Source organism: Coregonus lavaretus (assembly GCF_964263955.1).
Source record: "Coregonus lavaretus genome assembly, chromosome: 17".
NCBI classification, from domain to species: Eukaryota; Metazoa; Chordata; class Actinopteri; order Salmoniformes; family Salmonidae; genus Coregonus; species Coregonus lavaretus.
In genome coordinates this window covers 20,660,167-20,676,955 of record NC_140004.1, presented here as the reverse complement: position 1 = coordinate 20,676,955, position 16,789 = coordinate 20,660,167, and the positions used below count along the sequence as shown (strand labels likewise).

General features: G+C 44.9%; 1 protein-coding gene across 1 annotated transcript in view; it reads left to right on the top strand.

Moving 5' to 3' along the window:
• Positions 1-16,495, top strand: part of LOC311144750 (GTPase-activating protein and VPS9 domain-containing protein 1-like) — a 29,021-nt gene extending 12,526 nt beyond the window's left edge. Inside the window, exons 12-27 of the mRNA XM_084180850.1 lie at positions 3,431-3,568; positions 4,838-4,972; positions 5,637-5,744; positions 6,061-6,141; positions 6,734-7,080; positions 7,344-7,431; positions 9,740-9,808; positions 9,923-10,045; positions 10,121-10,250; positions 10,452-10,564; positions 10,862-11,021; positions 11,311-11,498; positions 11,727-11,940; positions 12,173-12,245; positions 12,366-12,563; positions 12,935-16,495. Coding sequence (XP_084036976.1) covers positions 3,431-3,568; positions 4,838-4,972; positions 5,637-5,744; positions 6,061-6,141; positions 6,734-7,080; positions 7,344-7,431; positions 9,740-9,808; positions 9,923-10,045; positions 10,121-10,250; positions 10,452-10,564; positions 10,862-11,021; positions 11,311-11,498; positions 11,727-11,940; positions 12,173-12,245; positions 12,366-12,563; positions 12,935-13,075 — 2,306 coding nt within the window. The 3' untranslated portion in view covers positions 13,076-16,495. The remainder of the gene's footprint in view (positions 1-3,430; positions 3,569-4,837; positions 4,973-5,636; positions 5,745-6,060; positions 6,142-6,733; positions 7,081-7,343; positions 7,432-9,739; positions 9,809-9,922; positions 10,046-10,120; positions 10,251-10,451; positions 10,565-10,861; positions 11,022-11,310; positions 11,499-11,726; positions 11,941-12,172; positions 12,246-12,365; positions 12,564-12,934) is intronic.
• Positions 16,496-16,789: the final 294 nt, after the last annotated feature.

Here is a 16,789-nt window from a genome sequence, read left to right as displayed (position 1 = left end):
ATCCAGAGCGACTTACAGGAGCAATTAGGGTTAAGTGCCTTGCTCAAGGGCACATCAACAGATTTTTATGCTTAGTAAACAACAGGTGTAGACTAACAATGAAATGCTTACTTACGGGCCCTTTCCAACAATGCAGAGTTAAAGATAAAAAATACAATAAAAAATAGAAATAGTGACAAAATATATAAAATACACAGTGAATAACAATAACGAGTGAACATAACATGGCTATATACAGGAAGTACCAGTACCGAGTCCATGTGCAGGGGTACAAGGTTGTTGAGGTAGCTATGTACTGTTCATATAGGTAGGGGTAAAGTGACTAGGCAACAGGATAGATAATAGACAGTAGCAGCAGGGTATGTGGTGAATGTGTTTGTGGCGTCAGTATGCATGTTATGTGTGAGTGTGTGGGCGGATGTAGTGTGTGGGTTGAGGTGTGTGTATGTGTGAGTGTGTGGGTAGAGTCCAGTGTGTGTGCATAGTCTATGCAAGCGAGTCAGTGCAAAAAAAGGGTAAATGCAGGTAGTCCAGGTAGCCATTTGATTAGCTATTTAGCAGTGTTGTTTAGCAGTCTTATGGCATGGGGGTAGAAACTGTTCAGGGTCCTGTTGGTTCCAGACATTTTTGGGCCTTCCTCTGACACTGCCTGGTATAGAGGTCCTGGATGGTAGGGAGGTCAGCCCCAGTGATGTACTGGGCCGTACTCACCACTCTCTGTGGCGTCTTGCGGTCGGGTGCCTTACAGTTGCCGTACCAAGCGGTGATGCAGCCAGTCAAGATACTCACAATGGTGCAGCTGTAGAGCTTTTTGAGGATCTGAGGGTCATTGCCAAATCTTTTCAGTGTCCTGAGTGGGAAGAGGCACTGACGTGCCCTTTTTACAACTGTGGACCATGTTAATTCCTTTGTGATGTGGACACCGAGGAACTTGAAGCTCCCGACCCGCTCCACTACAGCCCCATCGATGTGGATGGGGGCGTGCTCGCACCGCCATTTCCTGTAGTCCACGATCAGCTCATTTGTCTTGCTGAAGTTGAGGTAGAGGTTGTTGTCATGGCACCACACTGCCAGGTCTCTGACTTCCTCCCTATAGGCTGCCTCATCGTTGTCGGTGATCAGTCCTACCTCTGTTGTGTCGTCAGCAAATTTGATGATGGTTTTGGAGTCGTCCACATAGTCGTGGGTGAACAGGGCGTACAGGAGAGGACTAGGCACACGCCCTTGAGTGGCCCCTGTGTTGATGGTCAGCGTGGCGCATGTGTTGTTGCTTACCCTCACCACCTGGGGGCGGCCCGTCAGGAAGTCCAGGATCCGGTTGCAGAGGGTGGTGTTCAGCTCAGAAATCATTTTATTTTATTTTATTTCTCTATTTAATTTCTCTGCATTTTTGGGAAGGGCCTTAAGTAAGCATTTCACTGTTAGTCCACACCTGTTGTTTACGAAGCATTTGAATAACAACTATTAGAATAACACACATTCTTTTCTAGAATAAGAAATACAAATTTGGTGAATTACAGTTTACACTAGTAGGAATTGGCCTATGTTGATAGGCTAAATTGAAATGTTTCTTACAGAAGAAATATGAAAATGCATAACCATGGTAGCAATTGAATGGGAACAGTTTGGATATTATGGGAAAATTATTAGACCAAAGTTGAGGTCTCAAGACTGCATCCAAACATTACACTGTTGATTTTATGTACATTTACTGTACTTATAAATGCGTATAAATATGCAAAAGTTGCCCAATTAGCAGGAGGGATGGTGGCACGTTCTTGTTGCGTGCGGTGCTCAAGTTCAGAACACCTGTCAGTCAAAACCCATACAACACTGCGAAGCGCAGAGTGAGCTCTGGCGTCATGTATAGCATGTTACTGTACAGCCACTGGGTTACAATTTAGGCTCTTATCAGTGCCCAAATCTGCCATTTTCAACCCGTATATGGGTACGGGTGTAAAGGGCTACAATGCGGTAAACGTTGTTTTTACCTCAGGATTCAGCTCATTATCAAAATTCAGATATTCCTTAACACTCATGGATCTCACACTTTCATTGAAGGGACTAAGCACACACCCCAGAGGGGCCCCCGTGTTGAGGGTTGGCGTGGCAGGAAGTCCAGGATCCAGCTGCAGAAGGAGGGGTTCAGTCCCAGGATCCTTAGCTTAGTGATGAGCTTGGAGGGCACTATGGTGTTGAACGCTGAGCTGTAGTCAATGAACAGCATTCTCACGTAGGTGTTCCTTTTGTCCAAGTGGGAAAGGGCAGTGTGTAGTGCAATAGAATTGGAGTGGTATGTGAATTGGTATGGGTACAGGGTGTCTGGGATGATGGTGTTGATGTGAGCCATGACCAGCCTTTCAAAGCATTTCATGGCTACAGATGTGAGTGCTACGGGGCGATATTCTGGAGCATTCCATCTATTTTGCTAATTGTTAAGTAAGTAAGGACAATCTTCAATGTTCTCTAAGACATAATTATCAAAATGTTCATTTTATTCCACGCAAACTTTTCTTCTTGCGCTTTCCTTTCTTCCCTCTCACTGCTTTCTCTCTCTCCGTTGCTTTCTCTCTCTCCATTGCTTTCTCTCTCGCTGACATTCACTCAGTCCCTGCAGTCTTATTGACCTTGGTTCCTTCTCATTTGCATCCACCATTTTTCATTCCTTGGAATATGGCGTTGGGGGACTTTTCCATCATTAAGTGAATTTACAGCGATTTCCTTATGTGTTTTCTCCAAGGGATTGGGTTATGAGATGCACATTAAATATCCATTAATACCTCATTATCCCACTGATAAGATTACCATGATAATGAGGCAGAAATTCTAATTGTTTCACTTCTTGTTGTGCCACTCATTTAATCATCCACCTGAAAGACAAGTGCTCTGCGCCCCTACCTTGAAGACTGTAAACATGGACAGCAGGGTAGAGCTCTCCTGCCGCTAGAAAGGGACCTGCCCCCGCCCAGCCCCGCAGACTGTTGCCTGGGTGCTGGCACGCATGTGCGCCAATGGTGTGTTTGTGTGCTGTGAAGTGGAAACATGGCGTACCTGGGGGGTGCGGGTACCACGGGTCGACTCCTGATCCGCTCCCCGGCCACCATACTCCCACTCACACCTGCTAGCTCTTTCCCCTCCTCCACATTCTTCCGCCTTGTTAACCCACAGCATCCCAAATGGAAATGGAGGAATGTCGTGTGGTGGACTTTGTGGGAGGGTGGGTGAGGGGTAATTTGGTTGTGAGTAATGCCCGGCTTAATCAACAGCTCAAAGTCATGGCTCAGGAGGCAGGGTTGGGGTGAGATATTACCATTAACCTTTGAACTTTGGCACAGTAGTGTGTGCCTGTTGGCCCAGCGTGAAATGCCTGTGACCTCAGGCTCCCTCTCTGTCTCTCTGTCTGTCTGTCTGTCTGTCTGTCTGTGCTCAGGGGCAACTGTAGAGAACATGCTGGGCAGCCTGCTGTGCCTACCAGGCTCTGGCTCAGTGCTGCTAGACCCCTATGGATCCACCATCTCAGAGACCACCAGCGAGGCCTGGAGTGTGGAGGTCCTGCCCAGTGACTCAGGTGGGTTCAGTGTTGAGAAGGGGTTGTAGGAGCTGAATGGAGTCTCCTCCTGTCAGTTTCGCAACTCTGTACAAACATTTTCCATGAGTTTCTATGTAGAAGTATTTTTCTTGTCTTCCTCCATGCACTGCATCTGCATGAGTCACTCCAGTAGGTGTGTGTACGGAATTACTCTCCATGTGTGTGGGTGGACACGCCAGGTGTGGCTTCCCCCCCAGTTCCATATCAAGGAAGTGGGTGCAATCTGTCATGTTTGTGTGCACTAGCCTGTCTATCAGGGTATATCTGCCTGTGCCAGTAAAAGGCAGCTCTGGGTTTCCCCAGAGGAACCTCCAGGTGTGTTTGCACCTGTAGTGGATGAACAGACATGAGGAAATGTTCAAGGACAGCAGCTGTTTGCAGTCTATTGACATGGTGTCAACCTTTTTGCTGGCAACATCCTCTCACAAATCTGTAGGCTTTGCAACACATTCTTCTGACAGTGGGGTTTTATGTATGGACATGTTTAGCTGAGCAGTTCCAGCACAGTGTGAATGTGGTCCCATTGCAGCAATTACATACGTTATTATGAACAGGAGGAATCATATCAATCTTAAACTATGTCTGTTCTTTAGTTAAAATAAGGTCCTAAAACCATATGTTAGATTACGTGGTTAAAACCCCTTGAAAGTGTTTCATGAATATCAATAGAGTACTTTAATAACAGCATTACAAGTGTTTCTTGGGAAAGCCCGGACTCTCTGTTAATTGAAGTGCACCATTGCAATATGTGCAATGTTAAATTGACATGCATGAGTATCTTGATTGCTTTTTGTTTCCGTTTGCTGCCCCTGTTCTGCTCTGTAATAGGGCTATCTGATGCTCGCCTGGAGTTGAGGGCCTGTTTCATGGCTAGGCAGCAAAAAACGACACTCCAAAGAGCACTTCGCTAGCACATTATTACTAACGAGCATGCAAATGAGTACTGTGGTTACTTTGGAGCCTCTGGGTTAAGGTGAACTGCTCCATTGGGCAGCCACAAAATGGTCTGGACTCGAGTTTTCGCTTTTCCCTTTGTCAGTTGTAGATGGTTTGTTTTGCTTTCGTGCATATTAGTTTTCTTAGCTATTACTTTATCCTGCCAGAAAAGGGAGCCCAAACAAACACTATGTGCCTATGAACAACTTACATTGTTGACTATAACTGGATGTGACTGTACTGTGTGTGTGTGTGTGTGTGTGTGTGTGTGTGTGTGTGTGTGTGTGTGTGCCTCCCCCTCATCCCCCCCAGAAGCCCCAGACCTGAAGCAGGAGGAGCGTCTACAGGAGTTGGAGAGCTGCTCAGGGCTGGGCAGCACCTCCGATGACACAGAGGTCAGAGAGGTCAGCTCCCGGCCCAGCACCCCAGGGCTCAGCGTCGTCTCAGGTACCCTGCACCTCTTTCACTCAGAAGCTTTACAGTATATCCAACACATCAGTTTCTATACTAACATACAGATTGAAATAAAACAAGTCTAACCAGTCATAGAATTATAATTAATGTAGTTCAGAGCCATATTGGGTTTTGTCTGTGTTAGCTGGAGAGCAGTCAGATAGTGCTAGATAACCAGGACAACCAGGTCGGTGTGAGACTTTGGCTAGGACTCAGGTTAACACTGGCACTCTGTACTGGTAGCTCAGGTAAACAGGCCGCGTTGACATGCTTGATGTAGCATTCCAGATTAAGAGGACTGGGCCTGTGCCCACGGCTGAGCTCATGTAGGAACATGTCACACAAGGGCCGGGCCGATGGATAGGCTCTGTCTGATTATCAATCTTACTGCTGCTGTTTGCATCTCCCTTCCCAACCATGGGAGCTCCCGCTACCATATTTAGTGGTCCCAGTGGGCCCCTGGTTGAGAGGGACCATTCAGCATATCGTCTCAATACAGTGTGTACACTCTCAGACTGCTAACTTCCAACTGTCACACATTCCCCGTCACTCAGAATAGGAGCTAGTCAGCCAAATCCAAACCAAGTCTTCCACCAAATGTTACCATCTCCTGGATGGCACAGATTCTTTAACATACATTTCTGTTTTTTTCCTGCAGCGACATCAGAAGACAGAGGAAAGACGGAGGACCTGCGGTCGGAGTGCAGCTCGGACTTTGGGGGGAAGGACTCTGTGACCAGCCCAGATGGGGAGGAGTCGTCCCACGGTAGGAGAGAGGGGAGAGTGTCAGCTCCCCCTGTGGCCTGGCTGTGGCATCACTACACTGTCAGCAGCTAGACCTATCAATCCCTGTCAGCTGAGCTGCCATAACCTCTCCACTACACTAGAATGCTGCTGACCCTGTTGGAAACATTCTGCTTTGTTTTCAAATGAATGTTTAGACCAGATGGCTCATACAAAGTATAGCTACATGATGATAACTAATACAAAGAACAGAATAGCCCATGCTTTTTTCAATGGCATGAACAATTATATCAGACAGTGGCGCTTTGTTTAAAGTATGAATAACTTTCTTGTTTCAGGAGGACACCACAGTTTAGCTTCTCCGCCCTCACAGGCAGACTCCTTACTGGCCATGTTCGATCCCCTATCCTCCGGCGAAGGTAATTTCTGCTCCCACAATGCTCTGGGGTATTTGCTATGTCGAGCGTCCAGGAAATGAAATAAGACCAGGAAATGAGCATCATTAAGTCGTGTCTAGTGGCGTGGACTCACAGAACAGCTTGATCTCTGAGAAAATGAACCAAAAGAGTCTTGCCCCAATTACTGGACAAAACATTAGTGCAATAAAAATGTCTACTGCGTGGGAATGTCATTTCAATTAGCTCATTTGAGTGAGGTGAGTGAGCTGTGTGGCAAGGTGAGGGGATGACAGGTTGAGAGACCTCACCCCAGGCACTTTGGCACAGTCCCTTGTCCCACTGTGCTCATGGCACCAGGCTGCCATTGGAAGCTTTTCAGGAGAGAGAATCTACCCTTGGAACAGGTGGCATACACACACCTAGGGCTTGTCTCCCACCAACCAGCCTCACTTTCCCCTACTTCCTCATTGCTTTGCTGTGGTTTCTTTGTTTCTGGACACACTCGATAATTGTAAAAGTGTTTCTGAGAACTGAGGAGGTAATTGTTGTTCAGATACACCCCTATGTGTTAAGCTGTATAACCAAACTAAGCCATGTTTTTTTTCTTTCACAGGTTTCTCTACTGGTACTATCGTGAGGCCCAAAGTGTACTATGCCAGGCCCCTTCATCCTCCCCCTGACCCTCCCATCCCAGAGGCCTGTGCCCTGGGCCAGGAGCCCCGCTACTCCCTGTTCACGCCCCACTGCCTAGCCCAAGGCGAGCTGGAGCACACCAAGCAGCGCTACTCCTACCCAGACAGGCTGGTACGTAGCCGCAGCTCTGACATTGTGTGCCAAGGCCGCCGGCCTACCAGCGACCCAGGCCTCAACCGCAGGGCTGCAGCCGAGGAGCGGGACCCTGCCGGGGCCTTCTCTATGGGGTCACCCTCGTCCCCCAGCAAGGACTCCCTAAAAGGAGAGGTGAGAGCTGCTGGTAATCACTGTTGTCACTTCAGCCCTGCATGCTGCTCTGCTCTCCAAGCCCAGTTTTAGACCCACTGCACTCTATAACAACAGTCATAGTATGAACTCTTGTCGTTTCACTAAAGATGACATTTTATAAAAGGTGAAGTGAGATAAGGAAGTCGAAAGTCACTTTGTCAGTACATAAGCCTTTCTTTCCCGTGCTACCGTTCAGTGTCAGTATGGATTCGAAAACATACTTGAATATTTATTTTCCAAAGGTTGAGGAGCGAAAGGACAGTGATGAGGAAAAGTCTGATCGCAACAGACCATGGTGGAAGAAACGCTTTCAGTCAGCCATTCCCAAAGGTAAGGACTCACTTCTAAACCTCCTCTTTCCCCCTCCATCTCTGGGTCAGTTTGGCATGCCCTCTTTTCTATGTTGCAACAAGTGCTTTTAGTGGGTTAAATAGTTTGACAATTTGTTTGGAAATTGCATGGTTACTACTTTAGTACATTCTTTTCAATCTTTCATGATGTTCTCTTAATCACATCTATTGCAGAAAATGTATACTTTTTTAAAGACCTGTAAATGATGATGCATGATCGCTCCACCTCCGATGTTCTGCTTTGAAAAATACTGTTTCTTGTTGTTGAAAGTTACACCAGACAAATGGACAAGTCTTTTCTCACGTCTCACTTGCACTAGATTTATTTTTCGTTTCTAAAACTAATCAGTCATGTGAGGGGCTTGTGCGGGTGTAGATTGTGCGGTGGTACCCCTCCCAGCGGTCCTGTCATCCCCAGCCTAATGGTCATTAGATAGACCTCTCTGTCATCAACGCTGATAGATTACACATCTCTTGTTGCGGTTAAACTCCAAAACCATCTCTCATAGAAGTGTCAGGAAATAATGAGCTGTGCCTACAAGAGATGACTGTGTATTACTCTTTTAGATAATGATGTTCCTTTAGTAAACATTAAAGTTGGATTAATAAACCCAGATCTGCACAGAGAAGTGTAAACCCGTTAAGTTTGAGTTTGACAGAAAGAATAGCAGAGCACCGTTTAGTGTAAATGGAATAGGCTATTAATATTTTAGTCTTTGAGGAAAAAATGTCCTTGTCCATCCATTCAATATCAACCCCTCTGTCAAACTGTTGAGAACCAGAGTCCACAAAAAGGCCCTTCTGTTGGCCTGGTCCTGCTGCTGTGCTGAGAATATCATGGTGATGTATAGCCTAGCCCCTCACAGTGTCAGCCAGGTAGACTTGAGTGTGTGAAAGGCCAACCCTGTCTGTTGTGTTCCTCACACAGTGCTGTATTGGACGGCTGAGAGTGAAGTCCCAGGTAACACTTCCAACAATAGCTGTCATCATTGAGCAAGCTGCCCTGACGGCAGTGCCAGTGGCTGAGTGCTGTAGGCCATGACGCTTGTAGACGTGGCCCTTTGTGATAGAGAGAGCTGTGATGTGACATGGTGCCGCCTGAGTTGATGTCCTGGCTCCTCATTCATGCATTTGTTTTGGATGTCCCCATTTTTCTTTTTGCACTGTAATGTTTGTGATACAACATTGCAACATTGGGGCGCACAGAATGGCAACACATTTATACATTGCTATACTTCTCTTCACATTCTCTCCCTGTAAATACCGACCTTTAAGATTATTCTGTTATCTGGATATAGACCACATTTGTCCTGTTGACACTCGTGTGTTAATAGCCTCACCTGCTTATTTGCACGAATATATATATATATATATATATATATATATATATATATATATATATATATATATATACACACACACACACATCTTTTAATGTGTACACTGAGTGTAGAAAACATTAGGAACACCTTCCTAATATTGAGTTGCACCCCCTTTTGCCCTAATAACAGCCGCATTTCGTCGAGGCATGGACTACAAGGTGTCAAAAGCGTTCCACAGGGATGCTGGCCCATGTTGACTCCAATGCTTTCCACAGTTGTGTCAAGTTGGCTGGATGTCCTTTGGGTGGTGGACCATTCTTGATACACACGGGAAACTGTTGAGCGTGAAAAACCCAGCATCGTTGCAATTCTTGACACAATTCCTGGTACCTACTACCATACCCCGTTCAAAGGCACTTCAATATTTTTGTCTTGCCCATTCACCCTCTGAATGGTACACATACACAATCTGTGTCTGAATTTTCTCAAGGCTTAAAAATCCTTCTTTAACCTGTCTCCTCCCCTTCATCTACACTGATTGAAGTGGATTTAAAAGGTGACCTCAATAAGGGATCATGGCTTTCACATGGATTCACCTGGTCAGTCTGTTTTGTACACTCAGTGTATATCTAAGTGATATTGTTTGTCCATTGCAGTCTGGCAGTCGTATTATTTCAACCATTTTGCTTTTATTTACCTCTCTAGCATTCCTTTGCTATTATCGTGCAGTGAACATAGGGATACATCTCCTTAATGTTGTTCAGTTTATATGATGCTATGCTACAGTATGCATCTCTCATCTACATTGTTAGTCAATGGTAAAAGCCACCGTAAATGTGTGACAACACAATTTCTTGTTCTGCTGTCATGAAGTGAGTCATGATGAGACTGTGGTCCAGAGAGAGTGAGAGCAGAGCGTACAGTAGCAGCACTTCTCCTAGCTCACTCATTATGCTCTCTCCACAGCTCCGATAGCCTTCCGGAAAAGGGACAGGCAGGAGAAAGACGATGTGGGCCATGAACGCGTCCCACAAGGTCTGTCCTGATTTATTGTCATTGCACTCAGATATTGCTGAATCGGGGGGGGGGGGAGTGGGTATGTTTCCCATGGTGAGTTTAACCCAAATGTGTCCTGTGTGTGTTTGTCAGACGACCCTCTGTCCAGGAACTCCCAGGCCCAGGCAGCAGAAGACATCCTAGACAAGTACAGGAACATCAAGAGGACCAGCCCCAGTGAAGGAGCCACCGCTGCAGCCTATGATGCCACAGGAGGTCAGTGTCTTTCTCACTCAGGCACACACACACATTCAATGAATTAATTTGAGCGTGTGAATGTGTTGTGCACAGAGCTGTGTGGAGAGGAGGGTTTGCACGACTCTCCCAGAGACGAAGCTCTGCAGAACATGTCCACAGATGACCTGCCAGACTCAGCCAGCCAGACGGCCCAGCAACACCACTCCAACAAGTTCTCTTTCAGGTCAGTGAGCCCTCACCAGTTCACAGAAGTCACACAGCTATGATGATAGGAATAATACAATCTTTGTTTATACATCAGCTTTCATGCAATGCTTTATTATCAGCCAGAAGTGCTTCAGAGGCATGAAAATTGACAAAAGACAAAGTGATAAGACTATCAAACCAAATCTACATTTTCCTATTTTTTCCTCATATGTTGCAGTGATGCAAAGAAGAAGTTGAGACTGGCCTTGTGTTCAGCAGACTCTGTGGCTTTCCCCCTCATGGCTCCTGCCACCACACGCAATGGGCTGCCTGACCACACAGACTCTGAAGGTACCATTCTATTATTACTGGCCATGTTATATCTGGCCACATTCATTCCTGTAAGTAAGCCTGCCCACTACACATTTACCAGCAGGACACGGCCACACACAATAGAAAGGGACATCCTTTGAAAAGGTTACATTTTGAAATCCATGAGACACTCTCTCGGTTGTCATCAGTCACATCCACATGACAGGGGGGAGCAGGGCAGGCTGATCTGATTACAGCAGTAGCCCTTCTCCCAGCGAGGGGCCAGTGTGTCTGAGCATCTCACCCACCGCTGTCTGTCTACCGTCTCCTTCCCAGACAATGAGATCGTGTGCTTCCTGAAGGTCCAGCTGGCGGAGGCCATCAACCTGCAGGATAAGAACCAGATGGCCCAGATCCAGGAGACCACTCGCTGCGTCAGCCGCTTCGACGCACGTACCTGCAGGAAGCTTCTGGCAGCCATCGCCGAGGATTACAGGTAACTTTGGAGGAAGAGAGAATCTGCAGAAGGAGCAGCACTGCTACTACTGCATGGACAGTTCTGTGGTATAGTTGATTTGTATTGTTTTGTTTGAAATATGTAGGTCTATTTTGAAAGGCTAAAATAAACATTTAGGTAGCCTATGTCTTGTCAATTAATATTGTGAGTAATGTCTTATTTCAGTAGTAATATCTCAGATCAACCTAATTTTGTCACGGTCACTCATCGCAACCGTTCATAAGCATAATCCATAATGCCTGCATGTGTGTCCCATCCCCCCTGGTAGGAAGCGGGCGCCCTACATAGCATATCTGACGCGGTGTCGGCAAGGCCTGCAGACGTCCCAGGCCCACCTGGAGCGGCTGCTGCAGCGGGTGCTGAGGGACAAGGAGGTGGCTAACCGCTACTTCACCACTGTCTGTGTTCGCCTCCTACTGGAACACATGGAGGCTAAGTCACTGGACTTCATCAAAGGTCTCTGCTCCTTATTACTTATGTACTCACTGTGATTTTGGAACCATGAATCAACTGATGGTGTCTCTGCTAGTTGATTGACCTCTGAATGGCCATAGTATGGAATTCAAAATACAGACACTTAAATTCAACCTAACTACCTGCACCACGTTGCAGTGCTTCATTTACAATCTAGAACCTCTAAAATACTCTAATTGTTCAGTGTGTCCATCTCTGGTCCCCCCCCAGCCTTCCAGGGGTGCACAGCGTCAGATGACAAGACGGCGGCGGTGGAGGACTTCCTGCGCTACCTTTACGGGGCCATGGCCCATGATGCAATCTGGCAGTACGCTAGCGAGGACCAGCTGCAGGATGCCCAGATGGCCATCGAGCGCAGCGTCATGAACCGTATCTTCAAACTGGCCTTCTACCCCAACCAGGACGGGGACATCCTGAGAGACCAGTGAGTAACGGTGACCGCAGCCACCTCACCTCGGTCACATGGCCCCAGCGTTGGTGTGGCTGCTGCCCCTCAGGCTTAGAAATGACCCAGCTTCCTGTCCTCCTACTCGGATGCTAGTGTACCATCATATTATCCTTTACAGATTTGAATGAAGATTACACTGTATTGCTATAGTAGGTTTCCAGTTTAGTGTGTTGATTGTTCACCTAATCTATGTTCCCCCCTCCTCTAGGCTTCTTCAGGAACACATAGCGCGTCTCTCAAAAGTGGTGACGGCAAATCACAAAGCTCTTCAAATCCCAGAGGTAACCCCACAGATTTGTATCCCCCCAATTGTCCATCAAAGTCTCTGTTTTTCATTTTGTGTTGATGTTTGGAGCTCTACAGAGTTGACGTGCTGAATGCTATTTCCTGTGTGGCTCCAGGTGTATGCGAGGGAGGCTCCCTGGCCGTCTGCCCAGTCGGAGATCCGGACCATCAGCGCCTACAAGACTCCTCGGGACAAAGTGCAGTGTATACTGCGCATGTGTTCCACCATCATGAACCTCCTGAGTCTGGCCAACGAGGACTCTGTCCCCGGAGCAGACGACTTTGTCCCTGTGCTCGTCTTTGTCCTGATAAAGGTGAGCATCCATTGCACATTGAAACCAAGTTACTCAGATGTTTATGTCAACATCATATTCACTTTAGATAGTAAAACTTATACCTCATTAAATGGTCAAACTGCTTCAAATGTGATTAAAAGTATAGGCCTTGCTAAAAGTATGAACCCAGTCTCCCTATAATGCACTGAGGGAGAAACTGAATCCCCAGCACACATTCTGACAATCCTTTCTCACATAGACAGCTGTATAGTAAATGTGTAGTAGGATGAAGATCTTGCTGTATGATAACCTGTATAAACATATTTACATACGGTATGTATTATACATGGCCTGGCGTATGGCTCTCTCTGTGGTTAATGTGACCACCCACCCCCCCCCCACCCCTCCAGGCAAACCCGCCTTGCCTGCTGTCCACTATTCAGTACATCAATAATTTCTACGCCAGCCGGCTGAGTGGGGAGGAGTGCTATTGGTGGATGCAGTTCACCGCGGCAGTGGAATTCATTAAGACCATCGACGATCGCAAGTGAAGCAGAACCGCCACCTGTATGGGGAAGGAGACGGGAGACTGGGAGACTTTCCAACCAACTGCTCCCCACAGCCCCCAGAACCAGGACCCAGGCCCACGCCCTGTCTGTCTGCTCTCTGTTTGTATAGCTGTACATAGTCAGAGACTTTGAGAGAATTAAAAGTATATATGATTATTATGTGGACAAAATCCAGGTTTTACCATGGAGAAAAAGGCCTTGGAAAAATGGCAGATGTTAACTTTGAACTTAAACTAATTAGCATTTCTCATTTAATCTCTTGTCTCTCTAGTCATGGTGAGGTGTTGGGGTCTATGTCTTGAATGTTATATCTAAAGTTATGATTCTAACGTTAAATTGACTGATGAAAGTGTCTAATCAGATGAAAAGGGACCATGTTTCCTAGAGATTATCTCAGATATATGTTGTGGAAGGGGACTACCTGAAGGTGAGAGAGAAAGGTTTCCTTGTTAAATTGTGCAATCTTTCCCCTGAAATACTCTTCATCCCAATGCTCTTCATCGTATCCTGGGGAATCACAAACCTCAATAGATACTGACTGAGTATTGGTGACTCAAGTACATTATAAGATCAACCCATAATAATCATGCTAATATTAGCTTTTTTTAACATTAGCACATCAATATTAGGACAGCTTTTTTCATAAAATGTAAACAAATGTATTCATTATTCGGTTCATCCTTACCTAAATACTTCTCTTTCTGTGGCAATTTGGACAGAAGGGCCCCCATATTTATATATAAAATGTATTTATTGCTTTCATTCTATTTCATGGAATTTTATTTTATTTCTATAAATGAAATCACACGTCATGCCTATTTAGGAGATTTAAGGCAGCTGTAAGGGTTGAGATATTTTAATAGTGTTAGGAGGACGAGCAGCATTGTCCTCAGACTGAGAAGCCCCCAGGATGAGATGTTGGCTGTTTGCTACGGCTTCTATACATTGTCACCACTGATCAGCTCCTGCACAATATCACTAGTGCTGGTATTTTTAGAAATACTGAAATGAGTGCCTTGAGGAGGGCCTCTTTGTGTAAGTCTGTTATTTGTTGAATTTTTTCTTGAGAATGAGGGTTCTGCTCTTGGTTTTCCATAAAGGATAGGCATTACTTCCCCATTATCACAGGGGTGGGCAACATATGCCCCGGCCTGTGAGCCCATTCAGTCTGGCCAGCGAGAGGTTTGAGTAAAAAAATGAACTTTATTTTGGGGATATTATTATTATTATTGGGTTAAAAAATAATCCAGGCCACTCTTGAACGTCTAAAACTAGATAGAAAGTATGTAGAAATTATGTTTATAATGACCTATACGTTTTCAAATAACTGCCCTTTGTATGGCCAGAACATTACTTTTGACGAACAAATTGGTCCGGAAAAAAATATGTGCGCCTGAATTTTGAGAAGCCTTCAAGCCTAATTTATTGCCCACCCCTGCATTATCACCATTGATCCCCACAGCCTGTCTCTCTGAGAAACCTCATTCCAACCTTAGTGCTGTGACTGGAACACCACTGGTTGTTTTTGTTCATTCCCTTAGCACTCATCTCCTTCCCATTGCTTTCAATGTTTAATATCCTACCTCAAAGTTAGAACCAATGAGCCTGACATTTCTGTTTGTGCACAATACTCTTTAATATTGGTTGGATAGAAAGAGTAATGGAACAGGTATTCACTGTTTAGCATCAGCTTCCCCTATTGACACTGATGAATGCTCCCTTGCAGGAGCATTTCCAAACAAACTAAGTTGGGTATTTCTGTAGTTGAAGCTGTTATAATGCATGTAGGTTTCAGCGTAGAGCAGACAGACTAGTGATTGGATTAGCTCTACCTCCTCACACGATCAAGAAAGGGACTCTTAAATATTTATGCACTCTTGTATTATTTTATTTATTCTTTCATTTTAGAGTGCAGGGAAATTATTTCATTTACAGGCAAGTTTCTAATCACTTACAGCCAAAGGCACCAAAACTCATAAAATAATGTTCTGTTTACGTTGCAGCTACAAAAAGCAGGAACACTTCCCACTTTGTTTGTGCACTTAGCATTGTGCCAAGTGTCTGTATTATTTTCTATGTTAAATCACTGCTTTCATATCCCATGACTAGACAGCACAACAAAAAAGACAAAAATAGCAAATAATCAGAACACCATTTATGTTACTGACCGTTGAAAAAGGCAGTGTGGAAGAATGTGGGCTGTGTTGCGTGAGAGGTTTGTACAGTGAATGTGTGATATGTTGGTCTGTTAGACAAGTGTGTTTTGAGAGGTTGACCCTTTCTTTTACACAATGTCAGGACGGTCCCCTTACTGTAGCTAAAGTACTACTCGATGAGCAGTAAATCCTTGCTGGTGAAAAACCTATTAAATATTTCTAGAGATAGTTTCAAACTGAGGCTGGGTTTTCTTTTTGTCTGTGTCCCTGATGTCATTTCTTTTTCAAAGTTCAGAGCTTAATTACTCTGGATTTTTTGTACAAGGTTAGTGAAGCTTGCTCCCTACATTTGACACGCAGAACATTTTACATGTTTTCTACTCTGCTCTTTAGTAATGAGTCACACTGGTTTGAACTAAAGCCTCTGCCATTAAAATGATACTGTAACTGAGATTTATATGGGTAGTTTAGCTAGGTCTGACTGTTACAGATTATCCAATAACATCACTCATAAGGACACACATTTATAAGCAATCTCTAAAGTTGTGATATTAGTGTTTTCTCCCCATTTCCTGGTTCTGTTCCTGTTTTTTGAGGAATATCTGTGTACAGCATCTAATGGTTTTTAAATATACTTGTGCAAAATAGATGATATTGCTGTCTAACCTGTTCGAAAACACACCCGTGTAATGATAGGTCACAAAATGCAGTTAGGCAGTATCCAGAAGTGTTTGTGTGATGTCACTTTAGAGGTATGTACAGTACAGACCAATATGATCAAACAATCTGGACCTGGCTTGTGTGTTACTGTTTCCTTCTACATAGCAGTGAACAAATATACTTTTTAGTAGCTAGAAAACTACAACCAGCCTTCGTGTCTGACCTGAGTGAAACTGTTCATACACAGTGACAGAATACCTCTCATTGTGAAGTTAAAGTACAAATACACATCCTAACATTGAGAAGAATTCTATAGTCTGAGTTTAGCATTGATTGTATGCAAACAAGTGGACAGTTGCCAGAATGGTGGACTAAAAGAGACGTTTGACTATGGAAATCTGGTCTTTAAAGCTTTACAATCCTCCCTGTGCTCTAGTCCCTGTACAGAGTAGGCAGAACAAGCAGAAAATAATCCATTTTACATTTGTAAGCTTGCACAATTATAACATATGCGGAGGGGAAGGCGTTCTGTCTGTGATTAATGTATCATATAATTCTTTAAAACAATAAAATACATTTTTCTGTACCTGTATCCTGTTATTTCTGATCATGCAGGTATAGTATGTGAGGGATCTCTTGTGGAGGGAGGGAAGGTGTATGCTGTAGTTTAGTCTTGTTCCATTTCTTATGTTGTGGGAGATATAGCTCTGTAATTCAGATTTAGGTTCTGAGAAATTCTGAGATTTAGGCTGCACAATAGCTGGTTCATGTTAACCACATTTTTTGCATGGAACATAATTGTTGGAGAGGGCATTCGAGCCAGATCATATCTCGGCAGCGCCACAAATAGCAACCTCTCATCAAACATTGAATTACTGCT